The following is a 23750-nucleotide window of genomic DNA, read 5'->3' on the forward strand; positions in this document are numbered from 1 at the left end:
TCAGGTCACTAGCAAAGGGCAAAGCCCATATTCACATTCACCCACTGAGCTCTGCTTTTCAGCTGGGCTAATTCCAGTACTTTGTCGACCACCTGTTCTACACGGAGCCCATGTTAGGAGCTGGAGATACAGTGGGGACAGGCATCAGTCTTGGCCCTCCAAGAATGTAGTTCTGCTGTGAAGGTGTGTGTTTGTGGGTGGGAGTCAGGCTAGGCTGTATCCAGGAGCCTAGCACAGTGCCCGGCATGTAGTAGGTGCTCTGTAAACATTGTGGAGAGATTGCAGGACTTTCCAGGCTGCTGCTACGCTGTTAGCCCTCTCTGAGCTGGTCTGAGGATGTTAATGCCTCACCCTCCTAGGCTCTCTAAGGCCCCGAGCCCCCACCCTGGGCCCATGTCTCTCCCAGGCTGACTCAATCTTGCTCTTCCTGCACACTGCTTGCAGCACAGGGCCTGGACAGCAGTGGAATATGCATGGTTTAGAGCTGAGCTGGGAGGTACCAGGAAGTGCACTGGGGCTTGCGGCCTGGATCGGGCCTGGCCTGGGGTGGACACCAGTGGGGAACGTAGTCCCGTGTGGGGTGGCAGTGGCAGCGTCTGGGGTGACACCCTGACCTGTTCCCCCACAGTGGAGAAGATCCGAGCCACCTTCACCATCCTCCGGGCCTTTGGCTGTGTGTCCACTGGCCACAGCTGCCACGCCACCCGGTTTGCCATGGTGATGTCGCTGGACTTCAATGCCACAGGCCGAGTCACGGCTGCTCAGCTCCAGGTGAGGCCTCTGGGAGATGGGAGAGGTGGTTCCCAGCCCCACTCAGCAGAGCCCACGCCCCCTGGAATGTGTCTAAGTGGTCACGGCTCACGTGGCCGTGGGGTGCTCTCCCCCAACCTCACTCAGCGCCCCAGAACATGGTGAGCAAGCCAGCCCGTCTGCCCCTCGGAATATCACAGGGATGAAATATTCATGAGTAAATATATAATTCAGTCGCTCATTAGCTGGGCCTTAAAAGCGTAAGCTGAAATTAAACAGTCGCTTGCTGGCCTTCCGCAGCAGTCCATGTGTGACGAACACATGGCCTGTTTGTTCCCATCTCCAAAATCACCAGGCCCTTCTCCTCCCCTGCACAGACACTCTGTTTGAACAGAAAATAGGATTAGGTTATTAGAAGAGTTGTTTGTATGCAGAGTGGAGATAATATCCAGAATCAGGAAAGCTCATCAGTGCTAAGTCCCTCTTCTGTCCTGGCCCTGAAATTCTACCATTAATCACCATTTGGGTCAAGTTATTCAAGGCTTTCGCTAGTAAGAATATGTTGGAGGATGGCTCCGTTTAATTGTTATTACCTTTGGGTACCTTAATCGGCACGAATCTATTGCATTAGCTGAGTCCCTAGATGGACTCTGAACTAGTGAGATGAGGGTCTGATAGTTTGATATGTAGACTGAACCTGAGATGTTGTCTCAAAGAGTGGGTCAGGGTGGGGCATCCTGATGGGGCCTCCGGGGAGCTGGCCACCAGGGAGGGGACAGATGTACCGGAGTGCTGACCAGTGTCCGTCCCGCCCACCACAGACAATGCTTCTGGAGAAGAGCCGTGTGGCGCGGCAGCCGGAAGGGGAAGGCAATTTCGAGGTTTTCTCCCAGATGCTGGCTGGGTTGGACCTGGATCTCAGGTGAGCCACAGGGCTGGGCAGGGACAGTGGAAGACAGCGAGACAAAGAAAACCCTCTCTCCAGGGCCCCAGTCGAGACAGTGGTACGAACGTGACCTCTGAATCCAGCTGCCTGTTACTGCTCATGGGCTGCGTGATGAAGGTCAAGTGCTGCCCACTGTGAACCCCGGTTTTGTCAATGGAGAAAAGAGGCAGACATGAAATAAAGACATTTATTTGGGGTCTCAGGATTGCAATTCAGGGAGCATAGATTTGGGTAGCAACCCAAATTGTGTCCCCGGGGGTGACAAGGATTTTTAAAGACAAAAGAGACTGTATGTGTTGTTTATAAAGAATTGTGATTGGCGTTGGTGGCAGAAAATTGATGATCTTGACTGCATGTAACTGGTTGCTAGGGCCATCACTAAGCAAAGCCTCTCACTGTAGAGTTACAGGTGTTCAGGCTGAGCCCTTGCGGGTATTTGCAGTTTGGCCCAGTTCAAATGTTCATGGTTCCATCCATGAGGACGTGCAGATGGCCTGTCTCCTTAACGGCCTCCTAGCTCCATCTGAAAGCCCCTTGACATAAGTTGACCCCATTTCCTTTCATGTTTCATAGCTTCTTCCTCTGTAAAGTGAAAACAATACCTTGACCATCCTTATAGGATTAAGTGAGATAAGTCACTCACAGCCCTTTATAAACGCTGGGGTGGTGGAGGCGAGCGGCTGGGACCGTGGCCTGTCAGCTTAGGGCCTAACAGCAGCATGGGCGGTGGGTGAGGAACAGAAGATCTGAAGTCTTCCAGAAGTTCCTAAACTCGGTGGGAGCCCTGGGCACACAGAAGGGTTTGCCCAAATGGGGTACGTGAGGACAAGGGGGCACCCAGTGCAGCAGCAAGCAGGGTGGCTAGGCGAAACTCATCTTGGAGGGCTTCCTGGGGGAGGTGGCCCAGTCTCTGCCCCTGCCGGACTCTGTAGGGCATCCTTGGGCACATACGGCTCTCTCTCTCTGAGCCTCGGTTTCCTCATATGTCAAATGAACAGGCAGGGTTCTCAGGCAGCCCCAGGAGAATAAAACTCTGGGTGACAATTTGCAGTTTGCCTTGTGCTTCCCCCAGTGTTTGTCTCCCGTCTGCCTCTGCAGTTGGAAGGACAGGCTCAACCCGGCTGTTGTCCTCGGCTGAGGCCGTAGGACAGCTGTACCCTTTGGAGAGTTTTGCAGAGAGGGCAGGTTACAAGGAAACTCTCCCTTTCCAGAGCAGGGTAACTGAGTTGTAAGGAAGCTTCTGGAAGGCAGTCAGAGCCTCCAGATGAACCTGGAATGGGGCTGTGGCGTATGGTGGCTGGGACCACGGACTCCGGGGCTGAGCTGCAGGGATGTGCATCTGGTTTATCCCCTTGCTGGCTGTGTGACCTCAGGCTGGGGACTCTTCCTTCCTGACCCTCCCTTTCCTGACTTGTAAAATGGGTGTGAAAACATCTACCTTGGAGCACTATGAGAAGGGTTATAAAGTGGACAGGCGTGTGTGCGTAGAGTAGCACCATGGCCAAGCGTGTGCTTTTTGTGTGTTTGTCCATTTTGTGCAGAATGGGATCTGCCCTGACACCCCCCGAGACCCTGAGCAGGGCTGTGCTGGTGAGGATGACTTTGGGCTCAGAGGGATTGTGTTTGGATCCTGCCTGTGCCCTCTGTGGTCCTCTCTGAACCTCAGTTTCCCTTTCTATAGAATGGGTACCTACTAGTGCCAACCCTGCGGGCATTTAAATCCGTTCAAAGCAGCAGGCGCCCTGTTGGTGGACAGCTGGGGCATAACGTGGGAGAACTTCTCATAAACTCTGAACATGGCAGTCTGAATCCTGCATTCCAGCTCTGGCTTCAGGTGAAAGGCTTCACCTCTGGGGCCCTCCATTCCCACATCTCTCAGAGCACTGGCGGGCACGCATATCTCTCTGGGGAACCCGCATCGGGCTGTGTTCTGAGCCTGGAGCCCTTGCCTGCTGGAAAGGGGGCTGCTGGGGGCTCCCTGTGAGATAAGTCCAGGAAGGACAGGGCTGGGCTGCTGTCAGCAGAGGATGCCAAGCCTCTATGCCAGGCCAGGTCCAGCCCGGGAGGGCTCTGTGTCAATGGGCCTGGCAAAGGTGAGTGTGGTGTGCTTAGAGTGATGTGGAAGCTGTGCCTAAGGGGAGGAGGCTGACCCAGATGAGCTTCAGGGACCCAGGGAGATGCGAGAAAAGTGCTTAGCACAGCAAAGACCCTTTAGGGGGTCATAGTCATGCTGGGGCTCTGGTGACCTCCTAGGCTGTCTCCCTTTTCCTACCTCCACTGCTGCCAGGCTCTTCCTTCATTCACAGGAAAGCTATCAAAAGACAAAAACTGGTTCCCACTTTCACAAATGTCCTTATCCCATGCATGCATGTGGCAAACTCCTATTCATCCTTCAAAACCCTCCTTTGAAACCCTTTTGAGGAGTGCAGAATTTCTGACTGTTGCTTCCTCAGTTTCTCCTTTGTGCCATTTTGGTGCCTGGTGTGTGCTTCTGATTCAGCCCTTGCTGCACTGGAGTTTGTGGATCTCTCTTCCCCACCAGGCTGATTGCATGATCTTTGAATCAGGGGCCCTCCTTTATTTCTTTCTGCTTCCCCAGCACTTAGTATAGGACTTGGCACCAGGTAGATGTTCCATAATTGTTTGTCAAGTTGAACTTCCAACTGATGGAATACAGAGCATGTTGAGTGCAAGGGGAACAACTGCAGACTATAGAGTACCTACTGTGTGCCAGCTGGCAGGGGGAGTTTATATATAATAGTTCATCTAATCCTGGGAGGCAAGATGAGCTACAGGGAGACTCAGAGAAAGACCTGGTCCACTACTGGCAGGGCTGGGCTTGGGCTTGAACCCTTTGAGACAAGCGTCCTTCCAGGGCATGAGGCAGAAGCCTGGGCTATGGGGTTCTGCAGGAAACTGGGGGTATGGGCACTAGAGGGCCCAGAACTGGAGAAACTGCCTGGGGACAGGTGAGTAAGCTCTAGTTCCGGGAATCGGTTTGAGCCGCCATGGGGCAGGAAGTGTGGGGGCCTGTGCTGGGCTCTGTGATGCTTTTCCGAGTGAGGTGTGCCTAGGGAGGGGCAGGGCTGGCCGTGCCTCCACCTCCCCTTTTGCTGGCACCCTTCAGGCTTGCAGGGTTGGGCAGCCCGTCTGTAGTTCCCCCTCTTAGGGAACCTCCAGTCTGAACACTGAAATGAGCCGTAAGCATCATGTCACTTTATAGGGTGAAGACAGAGGCCGGGAGAAGGGGCGAGTAGTAGGACAGCATAGGAACCTATACTCTGGGGGCCAAGATTGCTCAGCCCAACTCCTGGCTCCATGTTTGCAGCTGCAGGGGAAAAGTGCTAACTCACAGTGCCTCTGATTTGTCATCTGTAAAATGGGAATCGTATTTGTACCTATTGGGTGGCACTACCATGAATAACCTTCAAATTCAGCATATAGAAAGGACTAATTCAAGTTACCTGTTCTAATACCGTCCTTGAGCAAGTTCACACAGCCAATGAGTGAAGGCTGGAGTTAGGACATACTCCCCTTTTTAGTCTATGACTCTTTCTTCCAGGGTTTTCTGGAATTTGTCAAGGGCCAAGTAAGGGCAGTGAGGAATATTCTGGAAGTGGGGCCGGACCTGGGATTGTCTGGAGCATCGTGTGGAGCCTTGCCAGGTCACTGGTGTCCTTGGGCCTCCCTTACCTAGACCCTTTTCTGCTTTCAGGACAGAGCTGTACCTGCACCAGATGGCAGATAGCAGCTCCTTCGGCATGGGCATGTGGCCTAAGGTAAGGGGGAGGTCCTTTTAGGGTGTCTGGGTGTCTGTCTTCCTATGGCCAGAATGGGAGTGTGATATAGGGGTTCCTTTTGCAACTCTTCTTCTTTGCCACTGGAGTGCAGAGCTGGTAAGGGCTGGCCATGTGCGGGAGGCAGGGGTTACCTTGGCAGCACCTGGCTTGATGGGACAATAAGACTTGTATGAATAAAGAGAACCAGGGGGTGGGAGACCCAGAGGATAAAGTGTGGCTCTGGGAACAGGCTATCCGGTTCAAACCCCAGCTCTGATACTTACTGATATGTGACTTCAGGCATACAGTCTAACTTCTCTGAATGTCTGTGCCCTCTAAAATAATGAGAGTAGTAGCATCTGCCTCATGGAGTGGTTTTAAGGATTAAATGAAATGAGATACATGAAATGCTTAGCACAGGGCTTGGCCTAAATCAATCAACTGAGTACTCTTAGAAAATGTTATTGATGAATAATATGGGTAGGTGCCATCAGAGATGGCTTCTTGGAAGATGTGGCCTGTACATAGGACCTTGAGAAATGGTATTCAATTATTTAAAGCATTTTATATTTCAACAGTTGTTTTCAGAATCATTACACTACCTGCCTCTGATTCTGCTACACACACCACTTCCTCCTGTGCCAAGCCTGTGCTAAGTGCTGCTATAAAAGTCCTCACCCATGAATTTTAACTCTATCAGGAGAAACAAACGTGAGGATTAATGCAGTCATGTAGGATAAGAATATGGCAGAGGTTGCACAAGAGGCTGTGGACACTTGAGGATAGTTGAACACTTGAGATCTATTTGTCCTTAGTCAGGGAAGACTTCCTAGCCAAGGGGACATTTGATCTGGGTTTTGAAGAATGAATAGGAGTTCACCAGGTGGAGGAGGGTAGGTGATTTCAACATTGAAGTTTTTTTCCAAACATACACATCTGGGAAACAGGTGGTACTGGAATAATTGGGTATCTTCATGCAAAAAATAAATTTCAATCCACAACCTCACACCATACTAAAAAATTTTTAAAAAAAGAGTGTAGACCTAAATGTAAAACTTAAAACCATAAAATTTCTAGAAGAAGAGAAATTTTTTTCTACCCTTGGTTTGAGTCAAGATTTCTTAGATGCAACACCGAATGCACAGTCCATAATAGAACAAATAAATCAACTGTAGTTCATCAAAATTAAGAATTTCTGCTGTTTGAAAGTGTTGGTGAATATGAAAATACAAGCCACAGACTGGGAGAAAATATTTGCAGATTACATATCTGATAAAGTATTTGAATCCAGAATATATGAATGACTCTCTAGACAACAACCTAACAAAAAAGACTGGCAAGAGATTTCAACGTACACTTCATGGAAGAATGCCCAATAAGCAGAGGAAAATATGCTCAACATCGTTAAAGAAATTTAAATGGAAACCACAGTGCAGTAGTGTTACGCAATTACAAAAGGCCCACATGTAAAAAAATGGATTATACCAAGTGCTGGTGAGAATTTGTGGTAACTGGAACTCACATACACTGCTGGAGGGGATGGAAAACAGTACTACCATTTTGGAAAACGGGCTCTTAAAAAGTCAAACTTGTCCCTCCTATATGACACACTAGTCTACCCCTGGCTTTCTCTGCAGGAGAAGGAAGACGTCTGTCCATACAAAAACTTCTACATGGAAGTTCCAAGTAGTTTTATTTGTAATCGCCAGAACCTAGAAACCACCCAAGTGTCTGCTGTGAGGTGAACAGATGGAGGTACACTGTAGACTACACGTTAAGATAGTATACTCATCCTCCATAAAAGTGAGTGAAGGATTGCTCTGGTCAAGGACACCACGCTCTCAAAATAATCATGCTGGGTGAGAAATCTCAGAGGAGAGAGTACAGCCCTGTGACCCCATGTATGTGAAACTAGGAAATGTGACCCGTGGTGATGGAAAACAGTCAGTGGTTGCCTGGGACTGGACGGGGTCAGGCGGAGGGGAGAAAAGATTATAAAGGGAAGCTTTTTGGGGCTGAGGGGTATGTCGTCGTCTTCACTGGGGTCATGATAGTTTCATGAGCATGTACCACAAAGCTTACTGACTTGTACATTTTTAAGGTGAGTAATTTATTCTTTGTCAGTTATATCTCAATATACACACTGCTGGGTGCTATCCGCAGAGCTACCATTCAGTAGTTCTGGGGTGGGGCCTGAGAATCTGCACTGCTCACAAGTTCCCAGGTGATGCTTATGCTGGTCTGAGGACCCCGCTTTGAGAATCACTGTGGTTGAGGCTCTGTCTGCAGCAGGTGAAAGTGCAGCTCGTCCATCACTGAATTCTGGATCTACTTGTCTTCCATCTAAATCAACCTAAGTCCACTTCTTCCCGACCCCTCCCTCCATGGGAGGGAGGCCATAGCACGGTGTTTTTTCCATACTCTTACTCCCCATGACTGGGGGCCATTCGGAGCTGGGACCTTAACCTTGACGGCAGAGGATGAGCAGCTATCCTGGCACTTGGGTTTCCTTGTTCACTTAATGAGTTTTGGACAAGTGTATCTAATTGAGTCAGGAAGAGGGTGGCTGGTTATTTTTCCGTCCTTTTTGAGGAGGAAAAGGGCCTGAACTTGGCCCTAGTGAGTTCATCTCAGCCTGATTTGACTGTAAGTCTGTGTACAGGGGTGGGTCACAGCGTCTCCGTGTCCAGGAGGCCTTTGAAATTGTTCTCTTTGTGTGTGTGCGTTTGTGTGTATTTCCGGGGGGTGTTTTCTGGAGGGATGGTTCCTTTGTTCTCTCTCTGCTACCTGGTGGGTATCCCGAGAGTGTCTTCTCTGTTTTCCAAAAACAAAAATAGATTCTGAAAAGTTGCTGGTCTTTGATACAATCCTGGGCTACTATTCTGGGACTGGGCAGGCCAGGTACAGTCTCAGTAAGGGAATCTGAAGGCCAGGGAATGTACCCCAAGAATGCGAGGTGCTAAGTACAAGCCTCCCAAGTTGCCAGGTTTAGCAATAAAAACATGGGGTGCCCAGAACTTGTTCATCTTGTAACTGATCTAACGTACAGCATGATGACCCTAACTAATAATACTGTATTTTTGTGCACTTAAAACTTCCTAGGAGAGTGGATCTTAATTCTTTTCAAAACACACAGAAAAAATGGTAACTCTGTGAAGTGGTGGATGTATTAATTAACTTCATTGTGGTAATTATTTCACCATGTATATGGATGTCAAATCATTGCATGTACACCTAAAAATATGCGGTTTTTATTTGTCAGTTATAATTCAGCAAAATGGAAAAAAAAATGAAAGACTCTCAGTTAAATTTGAATTTCAGATAAATGTTGAATTTTTTTTAGTGTAAATATGTCCCAAGTATTGCATGGGTGGGTCCGGGGTGTTGGAGTTGAATCAGAGAAGGCTGCCTGGAGGAGGTGAGCATTGAGCTGGTCCTGGACTGAGTGAAGTTAGTGCAGTGAAGCCAGCATTCCTGCTATACCAATATTTCAGGGGCATATAATGAACACTAAAAAATTATCCATTGTTTATCAGAAATTCAGATTTAACTAGATGTCTTGCATTTTCTCTAGCAGTTCTACAGCCCAAATTCCTGCCTAGCGGAGCCTTCCTCCCAGCCAGTCCCGGGACTCAGATCAGATCCTGCTTCTGTTTCTTCTGTAACAGCTGGTTTTGTTATCGTCTGAAAATTCACTGATGACAGCAGTTAAGTAAAGGAATCTGGAGTCTGACAGACCCAGGTTCCAGTCTCAGTACCAGCACTTAAGGCTGGGCAGTCTTAAGCAAAGTGAATTTTCTTTTTTGGGCCTCAGTTTCCTCATCTGTAAAACTGGGATGGTCATAACTCCCTCTTGCTCCCGAGTTAAATAAGATAAAGCCCATCAAGTACCTGGGCTTCCAGTGCCTGGAATTCAGCCAGCGTCAGCTTGTATTATTATTGGGTTATTATTCAGCATTAGCCTAGTCGGCAACATTGGACCCGTTGGGTGTACCTTGGCCGTCCACGCCGTGTTTTATCGTTTACCGGTTTTACCTCTATTCTCCTTTAGTTTGTATTGTGAATGGAACATTTATTTAAAGAATTAAGTTAATGCATACTTCCTGTGGGAAATCAGGAAACAGCATTCAGAACAACTAAAACCAAAACACACACACTCACACAAACCAAAAACAGTCACCCATCCAGAGACATCCATTGGTGACATTTCGGCAGATATTCTCAGTATTTTTCTAATGATATTTTACATAATTCATAAAAATCTGTATGTCGTGAAAACTTTCACAAGCAATATTTTTAATGACCAGACAGATATTCATGGTGGAGTCATGATTCCTTGATGTTTTTCCCTTTCTGTTGTCCACTGAAACGTATTGTAAAACCCTTTTGTAGTTCTTAATTAGGAGGTGATCACTATCTTCGCGCATTCATCCGTCTCAGTGCCAGTGCCGCCGCCTTCCCAGCCTGCTGTCCAAGGGGAGGCCTCCTGTTAAGGTCTTTTTTGTGATCTTTCGGTAACAATTTCTCATTGTGTATCACACTCTTTGTTTACTTATAGTCTGTTCCCCTGGACCCTAAGTTCTGAGAGGATGGGGGTCTTGTGTGTCCTGTCCATTGTTTGTATATTATGCAAGACCTAATACTGAGCCAGGCATACAGCAAGTGCCCCTTAAATATTTGTCGAGTGAATAAATAAATGAGCATGTCCCACTTGCCACAACTTGGCTAAGATCACGTCTTTCCTGTTTTCTAACCTTTGCTACCTTGGTAGGCAATGCTCTGTGAATTACACCTGAATTGACCCTTCTGTGTCTTTGAAGGTGTTGCCTAGGGCTTTGGGGGTCTGGTGTCTTTGGATCAACTGCCTGCATCCTGGGAGCTGGGGTGGTTGCTGGGAATCACTGAGGAACTGGAGAGGCAGATTTGAGAGTCTGCGGCTTTTACCCCTCAGCCAGCCTGGGTGTCTGGAGTCCTTGAACACGGAATTACTAGCACCATGGGCCCATCTTATGGGGGACAAACCCTCTTATCAGGGACGCCAACTGGCAGCTCATTGATGTTCCCTCATCAGTGGCTATTTATTGGTCTTACTAGATCACAGGCCCTTACACGGAGAAGTAAGTCAGCCAGGTCTCTATCCCAAAGGACATCATTCCAAACCAGAATGACAGGTGCCTGAATAGAGGTGTATGTAGGCTGAGGCCAGGCTGGGAGTGGTAGAGGCTTATCAGGGAAGGCTTCCTGGAGGAGGTGATAACACACTAACCTGGACTGAGAGTGAAGATGGACAGGTGCAGTGAGGCCAGCATTCCTGCTACACCTAGCACCTAGTACAAAGTAAAGGTGGGGAGATGGCAAACAGTGCAGTGTGGCCAAAGAGCACAGGAGGAAGTGTGGGGTGGGCAGCTGCAGCAGGGGCCCGGGGGGAAGCTCTGAGACCCCCAGGTGGCGCCAGCCCTTGGGGGGCCCCCCTCTGCCTGCTGACCAGCAGTTCTACCTCCTGGTCCTCACACTGTGTACCCCCTGCCTGCCACATTTCAGCTTTTAAATGGAACTTACTTGAGATCTTCCAGGGCACCAAGACACATGTGAAAACACAAAGCTTTCATGTTATTTTCTTCTCTATAATTTATTTTTCTGCAACCTAGCCTGATGTTTTAAGAAAGTGCCCAGCAGCAGTGATAATAATAATAATAATCCTGGGCTCCCAGCACTTGCTTCTGGCTGTCACTTCCCAGGCTTTGGCCAGAGGCACATTTATTTACTATGACCCAGTTGTCAACCGCAGAGGAATGGTCTCCAAGTGCACAGGTGGGGGCCATGCACTGGGGCTGGGAGCTTCCTTAGTTGAATCCTCCTAATGACCCTTTGAGGTAAGGGATTATTTTCACATCTGTTTTTCAGGAAGAATAACCAGGCTCAGAGAGGTGAAGTTATTTGCCCAAGGGCACACAGCCTTTAAGTGGCAGGGACTGGACTGGAATGCAGATTGGCCCGGCTCCAAATTTGCCACAAGTGTTCATCCTGCTCTGTCATCTCAGTCCTGTGTAGTGGCTGAAGACCACGTGCCCTGGGGTCTGACCCAGTGTGTGCCCTTGGGCATCTTTCAGCCTCAGTTTTCTACCTGTGGAATGGACAGAACAGCACCCAACCACTCAGCCTGCTCCTTGGCTTGGGGGCTCTGTAGAGTATCAGCATATTGGGATATTGTCCCACCCCAACTGGGAGGCCTTAGACAAATGCCTAAACCTCTCTGTGCCTCAGTTTCCTCCTCCATTATTTGGAGAGACCCACACCTGCCTTACAAAATAAAAGGTCCATGTAGAGCATAATAGGTGCTCAACTAATGCTTTCTCTCCTCCTTCCTTAAAATGGACTCCCGGTGTCCAGAGAGGATGTAGGCCAAGCAAGACCCAACATGGGGCAGGGACACTTGGAAATGGGTAGCTCCTGGCTCTGGACGGACACCTGTCCTGCCTGCCCCGTGGTCTCCATGAGGTTCACCCACCTGTGCAGGCACTGAGGTTTCCTGCAGAAGAATTGAGTCCATGTTCAGCATTTTCCTCTCCGAGCCTGCTGCAGGCCCTGGGGTCGAGGTGTGCGAATCTCCCGGGCTGATTGGTTGTAGAGAGAGGGGAGCCCACCCCGGCCCTGGAGGAGAGGGGTTGGTTTATAGCCCCCTGAACCTGCCTGAATGCCCCACCCCTTGTGCTGATAACCAGGGAAGAGGACACCCAGGTGCCAGTCCCTTGGCCAGGGAGGCCACCAGCAGCCGCCCGCTCCATCAGAGGGCAGCTGCCCATGCCCTCCCCTCTGCAGGGCAGCCTGCATGACCCTTCTCCGGGTTCTTGGGACCCAGTGCGCTGTGGGCCCCAGCCCTGCACCCTTCGGCTTGGAGACCCTCCCTGCCTCTCCAGCACCCACTACAACTCACTCATTCTGTCTGTGTCCTACACCACTTCTTGCAGGAAGCCTCTGACCCTCCCCGTCTGCTCTTTGCCCCTCCCAGTCTCCCAGCCCCCAGCACTCCCTCTGGACTGTCAGTATCTGCATATCTGTCGCCCTCATTGGACCGGGAGCCCCTCCTGGGCCACTCCTGGTTCAGTTTCCATGGAGTGCTGTGCATGAACTTGGGCAGCGGTGAGGAAGTGTGTCCCTGGAAGGCCGAACAGCCTGGGCAAAGGCATGGGCAGGAGAGATGCAGTGGTGTGTGGACGCCAGCATTGTTTGAGCTCCACTGGGTGCTGGGGCTTTGCACACATCAACTCACTTAGTCCACAGCAGCCCTAGAAGGAGGGTAGGCTATTATTTCCATTCTACAGAAGTGGAAACTGAGCCTCAGTTCAAGGGTAAGAGATTAATGCAAAGTCATCCACTGGGAATGCAGAGTCAAGAGACACCCGGTCCCGCCTGACTCCCAATCCAAACCTGACCATCGTCCGTATTGTGGGAGTCTCCTGGGTACTCTGAGCACAGCTCAGGTTCATGTGGAGAGAACATTTTAGATTTTCTTTTTCACTGAATTACCTGCAGTCTTTGGTTGACCTTGAGTCTTTCATTGCATCAGACCCTGGATATCTTGTGAGTTGACATTTTTTCTTCATTAATGTTTTAAGAATTGAGGCAAGACATAAAGCATATTAACTGCACCAATTTTAAGTGTCCAACTCAATGATGATTATATTCTTAAACACACTGGCAGCCACAGCCCAGATCAAGACCTAGAACACTCTGCATTCTGATGAAGGCTCCCTTGAGTCCCCTCCCGTCAGGGGCCCCCCGCCAGTCGTTATTCCTCTTCCAGAGGTTAGTTTTGTCCATGTTTGAATGTCACATACATGGAATCCTGGGTGTGAATTCTTCCACATCTGGCTCCTCCGGCTCACCCTGGGTCTGTGGTGCCCCATTCTTTTTCATTGCTGCATAGTACTCCATCACAGCACCCTGGCCACCCCACCCTTTGCTTATCCATTCTCTGGTGGATGGACATTTCTGCTATGAGTTGGTTTTTTCCCACTAATTTGATCATTCATTTCATGATTTTGATGCAAGCAGGGGCTTTCATCAGGGCATTGTGCAGAGTTGTTTGGTTTCCCAGAAGTTTAAGGAACTGTGAACATTTTCCTGGTCTGATTTGCTTTGGAGCAGAAATATATATATATTTGCAACTCCAAGTCTTTCATTGGAACACAGACTTGGGAGGGGCTCGGGCGAGGGAGAGAAAAGGAAGCAAATAAGCTTTAGTGAAGTTTTCTCCTTCTCTTCACATGAGCTAAGTGGCAGCTGATGGAGTCTGCCTGTAACTTAAAGTCAAATGCTCCTAGCTGACAGTGGGGGCCATAATAAATGAGCTGCCACTGTCCTTTTGGTGTCCTTTCTCTGCTACTTTGAAATCTCATAAATAACAGAGCATGTTGGTAAGACGCCTTCCTTCCCTTCATTTGCTCCAGTGGAGCAGCTGCGGTTGCTAGGCTGAGCTCCTAGTTGCTAGGGATTTTGTGGTCCTATGGTGGCCCAGAAATATGATGGATCAGTGGAAACATGCTTTTGCTATTAATTGAAACGTTTCCACAGTGAATCTCTCAATGTCACTGCCTGCTTTGACATCGCCCCAATTGGTCGATGTTCTTTGCAGGTTTCTTTCCTAGTTAGAAGAAGTGCCTTGAATGGAAGGGATAACTGACCTAGGCTGGAAATCAGAAAAGCCCGATTCTAGTCTGTATCTGATATTAATTTGCCCTGTGACCTTGGGCAAGCATCATCCCCTGTCTGGGCATTGAATGCCACAACATTCAAGGACCTGCCAGCTTTCACAGCCCACGGTTCATCACCCAAGCTCTGTAAGCAGACCAAGTGCAAACCAGTTCCTCATTATCAGCCAGTGGATTATTGACAGAAGCATTCTTGTCCCCAGCTCACTTCCTCTCAACCCAGCAGGCTTCTGGGCTGAGTCTCCTTGGCCAGATGGTGTGTGTGCAAGAGTTTCAGACTAATTTTAATATTCAATCAAATATAATTGGAGTCGTAAATCTGAAAAAGCAAAAACAACACCCTACAGTCCATAAACATCTGATCATGTCATTTTCTCTTTCCTCCGGCTTAAAAGCCTTTGGCAGCCTCCCACCGCTTGCACCGGGGATGGCGCACGGTGTTCATTTCGGTCGTCGAGACAGATCAGTTGGTGGTGGCTGCAAGAGGTGATGTCCTGAGAAGAATTTGGACTCACTGGCTTGCCGTGGGATCTTGATCGATTAATAATGTCTGCCACAGGTCCAGGAATGTGAACAGGGATGCGTATTTGCAAATCGTGGCTGAAATATAAAGCCCATGCCTGTTAATATCATGTTTGAGGCTTTCACAGTCGGCACCTGCAAGCTTCTCATGCTCTATCTCTTCTACTTCTCTGTCTGGCCCACCTTCAAAAATACTTGCTTCTGGGTCCACATTCAGTTGATCACCGGTTGTCTCCAAAGATCTAAAAATGTTGTCCATTTAGTCCCTTCTGTCTATTGTGACCTTTAGTATATGACATTGGTCAACTCTGCCTATTTATCTTTCAAACTTCAATCACCACTTTGTCTCATCTTCTATGGCATTCTCTTTGACTCTCTTGGGTGGGATTAATTAGTTCATTCCTACCTCTGATATCCCGTAATTCCCCACTTATACCCAAATCCTACCGCTTGGCCTGTTTCACGCTTCGTTGCTTTTATGTCTCTTTCCACTGTTCCCTTGCAAGGTCCTCAACGTCAAGTCCTAGGTTTTGCTCATCTTTGCATCCCAGAGCCCAGCCAGCACAGAGCAGAGCCCCAATAAATCTACTCAATGAACGAATGAATGGATAAAAATCACACTACATTTCCAAAGTCAGATAGAAATGCTTTTTATAACTTTCCCGACACTCTTGAGTTCTATGTGCCAACACTCCTCAGCCTACCTAATTGTGGGTGATTCGCTGTGATAATAAAGTGACCACATGTTCGCCTGAGACCAAACTTGGCTTCAAGTTGTGAGTTTGCATTTGCTTCACCATGACGACCTCTTTTTCTTTCTTTTTCCTTCCACTCTCAGCCTGAAGACAAGCAGAAGGCAGTGGCTGCCTTTGCCCAGCTCCAGGGTGCCATGGAGACGCTGGGCATTTCGGAGAGTGAGCAGCAAGCCATTTGGCGGGTGTTGGCAGCCATCTACCATCTCGGAGCAGCGGGAGCCTGCAAAGGTACGTCCTTCCTGCTGCGCTCACCTGGGCTGCCAGCTGTCACCACTGGCAGGTGCCTGACAAGGCCCTTCTCTCCACGAGGTGGGACAGGCTCAATCTGTCGTCTTCTGTGTCTCTGGGACGGCTCTTCAGGAGGCTGCTAAACCAGGCACGGTGAGAAGGAAACAGGGCTGGGTTTTTCAGGCAGACCTTGTAGAACAACTCTGTCCAACAGAACTTTCTGTGATGATGGAGGTGGACTTCCGTGCTGTCCAGCATAGAAACCACTGGCTACATCTGGCTATTGAGCACTCAGCTTGTAGCTCATGTAGCTGAATAGTTGAGATTTAATTGCATTAAATTTTAATTAATGTAAATTTAAATAACCACGTGGCCATTGTACCGAGCAAAGAAGCTCTAGACCGTGTAAGAGGTTGGGTCCAAGCAATAAAGGTGTGTTTCTACCTAAACATCTTGGAGGTGTGCCCTTCCATATGTGCTGATGCTAAGCCAGCTATCCTTCTCTCCCTGACTCTGCTGTCCTCCATAATTGTCTGTTTGTTGATTATGCCTACTTCGACTTAGTTTCCTACCTGGTTCTGATCATTCTTCTCATCCTCACCTCTCCCTCTCCAATTATTCACCTGGCCCTTTAGATTCTGTCTATGACAACATTTGAATGCTGGTTTCTGACCTCTCTATTTGCCAGTCTTTTTTTCTTTTTGCATGGACTGTTGCAGTAGCCTCGTTGCTGATGCCTTCACTCTTCCCTCTGACCTTCCTCACTGTGACCATTGGCCCCTGTCTGAAACATAGACCTGTTGTGCCATTCCCCTGCCTAGAATCCTCTGGAGGGTTTTTGCTTGCTTATTAAAGCAAGTGAAATTCCATGGCTTGGCACTCAAGTCTCCTCACTTCCCTACCCAGCCTCATCTGCTATATCTTTTGGCCCTGTGAAAGGTCCTGGGGTGACAGTAGGGATTAAGAGCAATATGGTTCCTGCCTTGGACTATCACTGTTCTTGTCTAGGTCTTTCCAGTACGGATGGCTTTCTTTGGGCCCACACAGATTTGGAATTGACTTGTTAAGAGCACATGTGAATTGCAGTCTGTGCTCTGTACATCAACTCTGGCTGACGTTCTGGGTCTTATATGGGGAAAAAGACTCTCTGGAATGTGCTGGCACATCATTACTGTCACTCCTACACTTGTGGGCTTGTGGTCCATTCTTTTCCTTCTCACGCACTTGAACTACATGTGTTGGCCCACTGATTTGATTTTGGAAATTTCTAGAAATTATGCCAAGTCCGAAATAAGTAAGGTAGGGATCCCTAAGTTGTTCCAAAGCAAGGGTAGACATGATTGAATGTGAGAAATCAAAGCCACTTGCCTTTCCAAACTCAGTTGTGCACCAGGCTCAATGCCTCAGCTGTTGGGGTATCACATCCTTTTTGCTCATGGTAATGCTTCTCACTCAGCTTTGTGGTCACTGAGACCAACCTGGGTCACGCACATTAGAGTGTGAGAACATGGTCCGTGCATATGTCCAGCTGCATTTCTCTTCCTGCAAAACTCACCTGTCAGAAATCTCTGCCTGTGCATCTCACTTCTTCCACACCAGAGGTCAGTGACCTATGGCTTGTGGGCTAAACCCAGCCTGCCACCTGCTTTTATATAGCCTGAGAGCTAAGAATAGATTTTACCTCTTACGTAGATGAAAACAAAATATATGTGTAAATATACTATTTGGGGACATGTGGAAATTATATAGTGTTCAAATTATAGTTTCCACAATTAAAGTTTTATTGAAACACAGCCATTCCCATTCATTTATATGTCTTTGGCTGCATTCCTGCTAAGTGGCAGAGTTGAGTTATTGAGACAGAGATTGTATGGCCTGCAAAGCCTAAAATAATTATTCCATGGCTCTTTACAGAAGAAGTTGACCAGCCCCTATTTCTAAACCACCCCTGTGGAAGATCATGCCCTCAGAGGTCTTTGTGGCTCTGACCTCCCTAACTAGTTTTGCTCTGAAAAATCTCCTCTGTCCTCCTCAGACCTAGACAAACCAGAGGCACGATGTCAGGAATCCAGCTCTGTCCCCACTTGCTGTGTGATTGTAAGCAATCCCCTCTCTCTCTGGTTTCTCAGTATTTCTCAGATGTGAAATTCTGGAATTGGGAAAGATTAGAGGCTCTTCAAGTAGGATCCAGGCACCTGTCCACCAGGAGTTTAATGTGTGGATTTCAGGGTGTATATTGGTTTCCTAAGGCTGTTGTAACAAATCACCACAAACTGAGTGGCTGTTTTCTAACAGTGCTGGAGGCTGGAAGTCCAAGCTCAAGGTGCCAGCAGGGCTGGTTTCTGCTGCGGCCTCTTCCCTTGGCTTGCAGACGGCCACTGTCTTGCTGTCCTCACATGGTCATCCCTGCATGTGTGGGTGCTGACCGTGTCCCGATCTCCTCTTCTTGTAAGGACACCAGTCATACTGGATTAGGGCTTCCCCCGTGACCTTATTGTACTTTAATTACCTCTTTAAAGGCTCAATCAACAAATACAGACGCAATTTGAGGTGCTAGAGGCTAGGTCTTCAACGTATGAATTTTGGGAGGATGTAATTCAGCCCATAATGCACCGCGGTCCCTGGGATGAGCCAACATGTGCTTTGTGGCCAGACCTGGCAGAGGGCGGGGTAGGAGGAGCTGCGAGGATAGGGCCTCTTCTTGTGAGCTTGTCATCTTATTTAGAGAGATGGGACTTCTAAACCGGAAGCTGTCAGCCAGCCTGTGAGCTTTTGGGGTTGGGGGTGGAATTGCACAGCTCAAGCTGGGAAAGCCACAGAGTTGGGACGTCGTAGGTTGGGGATGTGTGGAAGGAAGCAAGCCTGTTTTACAGATTGGGAAACAGGCTCAGAAGGGCTTGGAGCAATAAATCAAAGGGTCAAAAATTGAGCTGCTCTGAGCTCCAGTGGGGGTCTCTTTCAGTGGGCCAGGAATGGAGTTGATGTGAGGATCAAGTGACATAAGGGAGAGGAGGCCGAATTAGGCTGGGTTCCCTGGAAGCAGACCCTGAGACACAGAGCTGGGTGCATGTAGCTTTTCTGGGAGTGGGGGAAGGGAGACAAGGAAGGGGAGGCGGGTGATGCTGGGTGCATTAATGCCTCGGTTACCTCTGGGCAGTTTGGGCCTAGTTCCCTTTGAACCTCTGGAGACTCTGGTTGTATTACTCTTAGCTGGTTGTATTGCTCAGGAGGGGAGGGAGCCAGACATTATCCACCTCCTGCTTCTCCTTAGTTGAAGCAGTTCCTGGGGGAGAACGTTTCCTCCTGTGCTTCCAGCTTGTCCGGTGCATGAGGTGAGCCTGCTCCTGCAGCCAGAGAAAGCAGGACACGGACAGGCTCCTGCAGTGACAGGCCAGGGCAAGGGGCAGCGGGGAGGTCATCAGTAGTGCTGAGCTTGGGGCAGTCCTTCAGGAGAGGGCGACTCCATGAGCCTGGGTTAGGTGACTCTCCCACAGTAACCCAGCTGCTTGCCTCTTGGCCACACTCAGCTCACACAGGGTTGCTCCCATGGGGCACTCACAGGCTTGGGAAGAGTACAACCTGCAGACAGGTGGGACCTTCTGATTTCCACCCTTGAAGCATCTCTGCCTCCAATGCAGCGGAACGGAGGTTAGTGGAGCCCCCTGGCTAGGTGACCTGTCACCAGAGAAGTTTGGTGCCTGAGTGTCTCCTCCTGGGGCACAGGGGCGCCCTTCTGGTATGGGTTCAGGAACTCAGCCCATACCTATAGCTGTCTGTAATGAATAGAAGTGAAAGTTACATTTATAAATATTTTATTAATACATGATTATGGCAATAATTTCTGCAAGCCTCCCCCAACCCCACCTTATAAATTATTTTAAGAGGAGCTGCCGTCAGTCTGCCTGGAAGGACTGGCTGATGGTTGACTTCCTCTATATTCTGCTTTGGAAGATCTCATAATAGGTTGCTCTAAAATCAGCTATTAAGACATTCAAAGTCGTATATAAATGTCTTTGCTTTGTGTCATAACAGAATCACTTTGAAATATATTAAGAATCATTTCCATTAATCAGTTTTTTTTTCATTAAAATGATGATCTCTTTCCCACCATGTATGGCTCCCTTAACTTATTTCCAGAGGCCTAATCTTATTTTTAAAAACCACACTCAGTCCCTTGTGGGGAAATTTTAGGCCTTAAAACGGGACTCGGGGTTTTTTAATGTTATAACAATAACCACAAGCACCACCGATGTCGGTTTAGCACTTGACAGTTTCCAAAGCACTTATACCCCTGTTAGGCCTTCTGGTCTGATTAGATTCGTGCAGTAACCTGGTGAGGAAGAACGCAGCCAAGGGCCAGAGCCAGGAGTCAGCCTGCTGCCCCTGGACACTGGCTTGGCCTCTCTGAACCTCAGTTTCCTTCTCTATAGAATGGAGCTAATGATGGGATCTGCTTTGTAGGCTTGTAGTGAGTGTGAAATGAGTCAGTGCCCACAAGTAAGAGCACAGGGCCTGGCTCATGGTGGGAGGCTTCATAAATTGTTCACTTTCATCCATGTGCATTTGATAGATTCGAAAATGGTGGCTCAGAGCAGGGCTGGGACTTACCTGATATCACACAGGTACTATGTTCCCTACTGAGATTTGGAACCTCAGCCAGTCTCCCTACAGGTGTCACCCCACTTCCCTAGACTGTGCAGCAAGCCATCAGGGTCATTCCCTGGTTGAGAATTCACTTGTTTTTCTGAGCCCTGAGCTGAGTGCCTACAGACATGACAGTGTCTGCACAACCTTAGAACAGCCCCGGGGGGGTGAGGGGAGGAAGTTGACAACTATTGTGATGCCCATTCTACAGATGAGGAGACTGAGCCCTGCCAGAGAGATGCACCCCTATCTCCTACAGCCAGAGGTGGGATTGGACACAGGCTGCCTGTGCTCTGAGCCCTGCCTCCAGGACCTCATCCCCTGCCTCCCTAGCACCCCGTCCTGCTGCCTTTGTCCTCAAAGGCTCCAAGAGGGACTGTGATGTTGCTTTATCGCTGGGGTGCTCTGAACTGTTTTTACTTATGGTACTTTCGACGTCAAATATGCAAGGTTTGCCCTTACACCAACCGATCCTGCATTTCTCCAGACATCAGTCGGGTGTCCTACAGTTCAGGTCAATTCTGATGCCACTTGGGGTTAGTGCAGACCCCACAGGTTAAGGGCTCAGTCCCTTAGGCCTGCCTGACTTCAGATGCCAATCACGGCCACCTGTACTTCTGACTGGCCAGCTCAGGTTGACCGGGAGCCTCAGGTTTGATAATTTGCTAGAACAGCTCACAGAACTCAGGAAGACAGTTTACTTACTGTTAATGGCTAATTGTAAAGGGCGCAACTCAGAAATGGCCAATGGAAGAGGTGGCCAAGAGGGCAAGGTGGGAGGCAGGGACACTGTCTGGGCCAACCCTCCTGGCACCTCCGTGTGCTTACCAACCGAGAAGCTCTCTGAACCTCATAGTTTAGGGTTTTTAGGGAGGTTTCACTACGTAGGTAGGTTTGATGAGGTTCTTGGCCACTGGCGATTAGCTCAGTCTCCAGCCCCTTGTTCCCCTCCCCTCCCAGGGAGGTCAGTGAGTGGGGCTGAAAGTTCCATGTTCCTAATCAGGCCTTGCTCCTTCTGGTGACCAGCCCCCACCATGAAGCCGTGAGGGCCCCCAGACACCAGTCATCTCATTAGCACACAGAAGACTCTCATCACTTCATGGAAGGGTTTTAGGAGTTGTGTGCCAGGAACTGGGATGGAGACCACATACATATTTATCAGAAACCAAGCCCTGTGCAAGAGCCCCAGATCCAGCTGGCCCTGTAAAAGGCCACTGAATGCATGTGGAGTGGTTCTAGGCTTTTGGGGGCCCAGGCCCTCAGGTCACCACATTGCCAGTGTGCTCATGGTCCCTGCTGGGTTTGGCTTCTGCCTACGGAGCCTTTAAGAGCTGACAACACACTTGACCCCAGCATAACCCTCTGCTGCTCCGAGCCTACCACTTTGTGGGGGTGGTATCTTATTCCCCCTAAAGCCCACCGACCTCTGAGTTCCTGCAGAGCTCTGCCTCCATGACCTTCCCCTAGCCCTTCTCAGTCCCTTTGGCCCCTGAGACATGGTGTCCTTTATCCAAAGAGGGTAGCAGCTGCGTATGTGGCTGTGGCCTGCGCAGCATCAGAGCCAGAGGGGGGTTGCATCCCCTCAAGATGTGGCAAGAGAAAGGATGTGGCCGTTTGGAGTCAGCCAGTCCTGGTTTCAGATCCCTCCTTGGTCTTTTATTTGTTGTGTGTGACCTGAGCCAAGTCCTATATCTCAGCTGAGCTCATTGCAAGAGGGAGAAAGGTTGACATAGAGCTTCCTGGGGGGTTACCTGAGGTCGCGGTGCTAATAATGCTCCTGTTCTCGGCCACTTTTCACGGACAGGCCAGGTGGCTCCTGACTTAGTCGGTTCATGATGAAAAGACTTGTTTGAAGAGGCCAGCGCCGCTGGGTCTTAGTACATGTGCTCTCATGGTGGAAGAGGGACCGTTCTCTCGGTCCCTCTACTGTGTCTCCATTTCATCCCTCTCAGAGTCGCTCTCCTGGACAGGCCCCTTGGGAAGGCAGCAGGAGGGGGCCCTGGGGACTGGCTCCACTCAGCAGGCAGAAAATCCTGAGTGATTTGACATCACAGTTGGTTTGCTCTTAACCAAGGCTCACGGCCCGAGTCACCCCTCAGGAGCCATCACTAAACCATTCATCCAACCTCGTGTTTTTTCCTTTGGCAAAAAGTGGCCCATGGAACAATTAACTGGTGCTCATATGTTTTGAGTGGCAGTAAAAGGATGCCCTCTGGAGCTCCCTTGATAGGGAGATGGGGAGGGAGGAGGGAAGAGGTGGGTCCCTGCGACTGGAAAGAGCTGGCTTTGAACCCAGGCTCAGCTATCTCTGGGCTGAGATTTTAATTCATGCATTTAACTCATGATGTCACCTCCCTGGACTGAGCTTCCATGTCTATAAAATGGTAATGTCCCCACTTTAATTTGATGGTCAGATAATGGATGCATGGCATTTACGAGGTATTCAGAAAACTGTAAGTCTCTTCTCCTTGCAAAGCACCTTTGTTATTTGCCGTCTTGGTATTAAAGCCAGCCCCCAAGGTGGGTTGGGTGGGGTCTTTATGCCCATTTGGTGGGTGAAGAGCCCAAGCCTCTCATAGGTGGCGCTCCTTGCCTAAGGGCACCTAATGGCACTTCTGCATTAAGGAATGGCCAGTTCAGAACCAGAATCCAGGACTGGACTCTCATTCCAGTGCTCTTTCCCCAGCTTAGCAGAAGGTCCTGAGGAGCAAGGACAGTGCAGGGTAGTGGTCAGAGCAGTCAGGAGGGACACAGACCTGCACTCAAATGGAAGTGAGGATTCTAATCCTTGCTAGCTTGTGACCAGTCCAGTTATCATGCTGTGTAACAGACCAGCCCAACTTCATACCTTAAACTGCGATCATTTGATCATCTCCCGGGGTTTCTATAGGTCTGCACTTTGGAAGGACTCATCTGGTTGGTTCTGGTTTGAGGTCCCTCATGCGGTTGCAGTCAGACGTGGGCTGATGGGATGCAGTGGGGGCTGGGACCGGTTGGGCAACTCCCTGTCTTTGTGTGCTCTGATGGCTGTCCCCTGGGCTTGGTGGGCTTCCCCATGGCATGGCAGCTTTAGGGCCCCAAGAACAGATTTCCAGGGAGCAACATGGAAATGGCATAAAGGGTTATGCACTTTCTGAACTGGCCTCAGAGATTATGCATCAGTTATTCTGTCATGTTCTGTTGGTTATAAGCATTTAATAGTTCAGGAACTAGAGGAGCCCGACTCTACCCTTTGATGGGGGAGCGACATGGTTCTAGAATATGTAGGATGGGAGATATGGGTATGGCCACATTTTGCCATAGAGGTTTGAGCAAGTAACTTAAGCTTTCTGAGGCTCCGTTTTCTGGCCTGTAAAATGGGACTGAAGTGAGTAGTGACTTCACAGGTCTGCTGTGCAGGTGAACTGAGATGCTG

The 23750-nt window shown here is 49.2% G+C and overlaps 1 protein-coding gene across 8 annotated transcripts in view; it reads left to right on the forward strand.

The window, feature by feature from the left end:
* Nucleotides 1–23750, forward strand: part of MYO18B (myosin XVIIIB) — a 234028-nt gene that overhangs the window by 18645 nt on the left and 191633 nt on the right. For all 8 annotated transcript variants that reach the window (XM_073223995.1, XM_073223991.1, XM_073223990.1 and 5 more), the window contains exons 8-11: nt 629–771; nt 1572–1672; nt 5412–5475; nt 15547–15691. In XM_073223995.1, coding sequence (XP_073080096.1) covers nt 629–771; nt 1572–1672; nt 5412–5475; nt 15547–15691 — 453 coding nt within the window. The remainder of the gene's footprint in view (nt 1–628; nt 772–1571; nt 1673–5411; nt 5476–15546; nt 15692–23750) is intronic.

The sequence above is a fragment of the Manis javanica genome, chromosome 15 (genome assembly GCF_040802235.1).
Source record: "Manis javanica isolate MJ-LG chromosome 15, MJ_LKY, whole genome shotgun sequence".
Lineage (NCBI taxonomy): Eukaryota > Metazoa > Chordata > Mammalia > Pholidota > Manidae > Manis > Manis javanica.